This window comes from Pan troglodytes, chromosome 12 (genome assembly GCF_028858775.2).
Source record: "Pan troglodytes isolate AG18354 chromosome 12, NHGRI_mPanTro3-v2.0_pri, whole genome shotgun sequence".
NCBI classification, from domain to species: Eukaryota; Metazoa; Chordata; class Mammalia; order Primates; family Hominidae; genus Pan; species Pan troglodytes.
Genome location: NC_072410.2, coordinates 92,602,538 through 92,608,537, shown reverse-complemented (window position 1 = coordinate 92,608,537; position 6,000 = coordinate 92,602,538). Strand labels below are relative to the sequence as shown.

General features: G+C 56.6%; 1 protein-coding gene across 1 annotated transcript in view; it reads left to right on the top strand.

Annotated features, from left to right (window-relative positions):
* The first annotated feature begins 828 nt into the window (after nucleotides 1–828).
* The window catches only part of LBH (LBH regulator of WNT signaling pathway), a 28,737-nt gene continuing 23,565 nt past the window's right edge, over nucleotides 829–6,000 (top strand). Inside the window, exons 1-2 of the mRNA XM_016948289.3 lie at nucleotides 829–1,241; nucleotides 3,880–3,982. Coding sequence (XP_016803778.1) covers nucleotides 1,216–1,241; nucleotides 3,880–3,982 — 129 coding nt within the window. The 5' untranslated portion in view covers nucleotides 829–1,215. The remainder of the gene's footprint in view (nucleotides 1,242–3,879; nucleotides 3,983–6,000) is intronic.

Below are 6,000 nucleotides of genomic sequence, written 5' to 3'. Positions count from 1 at the left end.
ACAGGCGTAATTGAAGCGGAGGCCACAGAGCGGCAGCGCTGGGTCCCGAGTGAGACTCCCATCATGTGGCTCTGGGGGGCTGCGCAGCTTTGACTGCCTGGACAGACGCCCAGAGCTGCAATTCCTGGGCAGTGTGGGAGGCGTTCGGCTAAAGCTCTTTGTTTCTGCTGTCATGAGCGACTCCTCGGAGAAGACGTGGGAGTCAAGGATGGGGGGCGGCGTGCACACCGCCCGCCCACACCTTCTGCCCCCGCGGCAGACCGGGCGTATGTGTGTCTCCAATGGAAAAATCCTACCCAGGACGACACCACATCCTTGCTCCCACAAATAAAACCTTCCACGGAACTCAGGGCTGCAGACCAGCCCTTCGCAAGCCAACGCGCCCCGTGGGCACTCGGTCCCCCGGCTCCGCGTCTCTGCCACCTTCCCACCGCTTCTTCTTTAACCATGCTTTTGTTTCTCCTCGCTGATCGCAAGGCTGCGGGCGAGGATTCCAGAGGGAGGCCTAGTCTGGGGAACAAACGCTTCAGAGGGGTCCCGAGGTGGGCTGGGGACAGCCTGTGGATGGGAAGGAGGGCGCTGGCGCCGGGCGGCTGGGGTGGAGGAGTGGCGGGCGCCCTACCCCGGCGCAGAGCAGCCGCCGAGCTGTCATGTCCGGAGCGGCCCCCGCGCCCTCCTTGCGCCCACCTCCGCCGCGCTGGAGTTCGGGGTGTGCGCGGAGGGGGCTGTGAGTGGGAAGCGGCGCGGACGCGGAGTCCGGGCCGGTGCGAGTGAGCGCGTGTGCGCGTGGGAGAGCGCGGGAGGGGGCCGGGCTCGCAGCCGCAGCGAACCACGGCCCCGGGAGCAGAGCCGAGCGCGCCCCCGAGCCGCCGCCCGCCGGAGCTGCGAGCGCTGAAGCCATTCATGATTTTGGTGACGTTATTCCAGGAGTGGGCGAGGGAGGGCGGGGCCTCTCGGGGCCAAGCCCCGCCCCCGCCCCTATAAATACGGCTTCCCGGGCTCTTTGTGGGGCCGAGAGCTCAGTGGAGAGCGGGGAGTTGTGTCCACCTTGCCGACGTCGCTAGCCGTGGGGCTGTCCTGGGAAGGCGGACGGCGAGCGCCCGGTGTCCGCACTCGGCCGCCTGCCGTGCCCGTCTGCGCCCGTGTCATCCTCACTCGGGACGCAGGGACCGTTTTTAAATCACAGGGGCGTGTGTCAGCCTGCCCTAGGACTTCATGTCTATATATTTCCCCATTCACTGGTGAGTACCCTGCGCCTGCGGCGGGCGTCCGTCTCGCGGCGGTGGCTGCGGGCCCGGGCGCCTGCTTCGTGCCGGCTCCGGGTGCGAGGGCAGCCGGCGGCGCGGGCGCTCAGCGCTAACCCGCCGCCCGAGCCAGTGCAGGAGTCAACGTCAAGGTTGCAAAGGTGGGGGCGGGGGGAGGGGGTGCTGAGAACATCCAGACAAAGGACGTGAACTCGGAGCCCTCACCTAAGTGACGGCCGGAGGGTTTGTATTGGTTGGCGGGGGAGCCAGGGGTCACGTGTGAAACCCCCCCAGTGAAACCCCCCTATGCGGAGAGCTGCAGGAGGCGCGCGCCCCACTTGGCGCAGGGGGGCTCCTGCTCTTCCCAGGCCCCTCCTCTTTTTCTTTTTGTTTGCATGCAAGTCTCAACGTCGAGGCCGGCTGCAGCGGGGCTGAGCTGGTGCGGCCGCAGGGTTTGCAGAGCTCCGGGGGGGTGGGGGGCGGGAAACGCTCTCCCCACACGTAACCCCACTAAAGCCACAAGCAGCAGGGCACACGCTGCAGCCTCTCAACCCCTGCCCTCTCCATCGCCCCTAAAAACCGACGCACATTGGTGGGGGCCGGGACTGGGAGGAGCCGCCTTCGCCGTGCTGAAGGGGAAGGAGCCCGGGCCGGGCGCGGGGCGTCGGAGGTTTGCCCCGGACCGGGGATCGGAGCCGGGAGGGATGCAGAGAGAGGCAGGCCCCTGACTGCTGGGACTTCCTTGCTGGCAGTTTCTTCCTTCCTGCTCTGGGTTAGGGGAGAAGCGGCCGGGGGCGAGCGCCGGCAGCCCCGGAGCGCGCTCTCAGGTGCGGACGTGGGGAGCTCGGCCCCGAGTCTCCGGCAGGCGCTGAGCGAAGGGAAAACCGGCGCAAGCCGCGGCGGGGTCCGGCCTGGCCCAAGAAGCGGAAAGTTCATGCTTCTCGCTTCAACTTTTCGGGCCGGCGCCACAGCCCCGAGCGAGGAAGAGCCGCCCCTACGTCAGACTCTTCACCCTGCGTGCGCTCTTCTGGCTCCTTTCTTTGGAGGTCGCCAGCAGCCTTTCCAAGACCCGGGAGGAAACTGCCTTTGCAGGGCCCAGCTCCCGAACCTAAACTTGCCGCAAAGTCCCGCATCTTCTCTTAGTCTCCCTGCCCCCATCCGTCCCAGCCTGGCAGTGTTTAGAGAGGGGACTGAACTTCCCTCTCTCAACAGTTCAAGTTCCCCCACCCCGAGGCTTGTGTACCCTTCTTGTGGGTGCCCCTCCCTTGCCTCTCCCGTGGTGTGTGAGCAGCTAGGTGCCTTATTATAGGTGAAGCTTTGAAGGCTGTTGGAGGCTTTGTGCCTTTGGCTGCTCAAAATTTGCCAAGGTGGGTGTTTGGACCCATTAGGAATATTATGAGAAATTAAGGTTTAAGATTATTTCATCGATTAGCACTTTGCAGCTTGCAATGCTTTTGTGCAGATATTAGCCCTTAACCTAACTGTGAGATATACACTATTAGCATCAGAGTAACAAACAGGACACTTGTGGCTCAGAGAAGTTACAGGACCTGTTCAAGATCACACAGCTCTTGAGGGGCAGAGCCTAGAACCTATTGCTTCTGTTTCTAAATCCAGTGTCATTTCTTATCTATGTAGTAACCATACAATTGAAGAGGAATCTGGTACCCCTGTTTCCTTAGATACTGTCCCTCAAAAGCCTTCCCCATATTTTTGTTTTAAACCATGTGCACAGGCACGATGGTGGAAAGCATTGGGTGCTGTGTAGCAGGTACCTGTATTTGGTGCTTATGTTCAGCATTATGTGCACGGGATCCCGTATGTGCCCAGAGCTTGTGCAAGGATAAGGGAATATTCGTATCCTGCTTAGAGAGTACAAGGCACTTTCACATGTCAGCCATTGGTGGGCCAGCTTGGCCCCTCTGGAAATTTCCTTTGCAATCAGAGTCGGGTATCCTTAAGGCTTTTAATCCAGGGGATGTTTTTCAAGCTGTGAGCATGCAGCTGCTGTGTCTGGGGCTAGAGAAAGGGGATGGATGGCAGATGTGAAACTTGCAGAAAAGCTGACCCCTTGGGGCTTTAAGTGGAACATTTTGCCAAAAGGAGCACCAGAGAGACAGAAATTTAGGAAAGCTGTATGATTGGACTTTGTTTCCCTCCAGTTGACCTGTTATTGTTATTGTGTAATAATAATATATAGACTTCCCCTTTGGAAAGTTCATGTGAGGATTATTTTTATTCTTAGTTGGAGAAGTGAAGGGAGATGTGGTTGAATTGGTTTTAATATAGACAGATGGACTCAGCTACCTACTGTTTTGATTTCTCTGGTTCTGTCATTTAAAGAAACATTCAGGGTCCCTCTGTGCCAGTGGGGACTAGAGTACAGGAGAGGAGGGAAGAGGTTTGCCAGAGAGGTCTGCAGACAATGGGCTTTGTCTGTTGCGGCTGAGCCCTGGGGCTGTGGGCTTGCAAGGCGCTTCCTCAGGGTGTGAGCTTGTTTTGCTGCAAGTTCTGTTTTGAACACCTCTCTTCCTGTCTCCAGACAGTCCCCTGATCCCACAGCAGTGAATGCATGAAGAGTTAGGAATGTGAAAGCGCGTGTGTTTGTTGACTTTTGGTCTGGGTTTCTTGGCAGCCCCGACTATCTGAGATCGGCCGAGATGACTGAGGTGATGATGAACACCCAGCCCATGGAGGAGATCGGCCTCAGCCCCCGCAAGGATGGCCTTTCCTACCAGGTGAGTAAGTCCTGGCTCCCCTCTGACTCTCTAGAGCCTAGTGGTTTTTGCTGGGGGTGAGGACAGACTTGGTTTTGCATCCCAGTGCCACATGTAAGAGCTGTGGGACTGTGGCAGAGTCCCCTAATGCCAGTAAGCCTCAGTTTCTTCATCTGTAAAATGGGGCAACAATCGTCCTTATCTCCTAAGATTGCGGTAAAGATTCACCATGACAAGTGGATGTGTAGGAAGCATTCCTAGTGTCTGGGACAGATAAGGGCTCAGCAAGCATTAGCCATTGTGATGAATTGACCCTACTGGCTCTGTGAACTTTGCCATTCACCGCAGCAAAGGAGGAAATGATTTGTTTAGTCGATTGAGACCAGAACTTTCCTTCCCAGCCATGCCTGGGGTAGTAGAAGCATTGCTGTCGGGGGCTTCTGCAGAAGGGTGGTCTGGTAGGGATAGCCATGTCCAATGCTGCTTTCTTCCTTGGGTTGATTATTGACCTGTTGATTCCGAGTTAACGTTCAAACCACTTAGAGAGGAAGATATTTTCCCCAAAGGGAGGCTAGCTCAGGGATGCTATTGCTGGGATCTTGCTTGGAGATCATCCTGTCTGGTGGATCCAAAATGCACAAGGATCACAAAAAGGGACCGGAGTCAGCCCTCTGGACTCTTACCCCAGCCCTCTCTCTGGCTTGCCCTGCTGCCTCTCTACTGCCCCTGGGTTGGGGGTGGGAGCAATGGAGCACCTGCAGTTCCCTCTGGGCTGTGAGCTGGTTTGGGGTTTTGGAGGAGAGTTCCTATGTTGTTAAACTGGGGGGAGGGAGGAGTCTCTTCTTAAGGAAGACCTTGGGGCTAGGGAAGTTGTGTAGGATGGCCAGCCCAGGGAAGTCGAAAGGGAGTGTGATGGGTCCATGGGTCCGTGCTACAGACATGAAGGTGTATGCCCACTGCACGCCAAGCACTCTACAGACGCTGCCTTGCTCACATCTTACCACAGCTCCCAGGCGGGGATCCTCACCCTGTTCACAGATGAGGAAATGGCTCAGCCTGAGTCAGTGACTTGGGTCTGTCTAACCCCAGAGCCTTGTTCTTCTGATGTATTGTGTGTCCACACCATGGCTTGGTTCCGCTAGGGTCTAGGTTGACTCTGGCTGGTCATTTCTTAGAACTGTTCCAGGGACATTTATTTTGTAAATTAAAAAAGAAAAAAAATCAAATAGAAAGCCAGGGAGCCAGGGTGGGTGCCATGGAGGGAAAGTAATCAGACAGAACCAAGCTAAAAGCTCAGGCAGGGTCACTTAACTTCAAACATGCTTGGGAGGCTAAGGAGGCCCCTTTCTGTTGTCTATATTGGCAGGCCTGTCTTGAAATAAGTAGCCATTAGCTTGAAGGGGGTGTGTGGAGCAAGGGGGAACTCTCTTTCCTACGTTTGACTTTTCTACCCTCCTCCCCCAGAGTGGGTCTGAGGAAGACAATTGAGGGCCCCCCAACCTGGTGGGAGGGGTAGAAGTTTCCTGGCCCACCAGCCAGGGGGTTTTGGGTAGCAGTTTCCAAGCCCCTGAGTCAGAATGAATCTCTTTGTGGTTACAGGTGAGGTTCTCTTTCGGTTCTGGGTTTTAGATTTCCATCACAGAACCTTTCCAAATGCAGTCATCTGTTCATCTTGTGTGTGCTTTTCATATTTTCCTTTTAAATACATCCCAGGATAAAGGGCCAGGCCCTATAGGGCCGTTTTCTCAATGCTTCGAGTCCTTCAGGCCATTCTGCTGGACCTGAGACTCAGGGCAGGTGGTGAGGGAGGAAGGAGCTGGGGGAGGAAGGCCAACCTGGGGCTGCAAGGGCAGTAGGAAAATAAAATCACCTCTGGGTGCCTGACACATCTCAGCACTGCCTGAGCAAAGGATCCGCACATCTTCCCTTGTGGTGCTGGACTGAGGGCCCAGTTCTCAGAGCCCCCTCCCAGGAAATCTGTTTCTGCTACCTTGGTGGGGACCACTCCCCAGTTCCAAAATATCTTACTTGGAACTTCA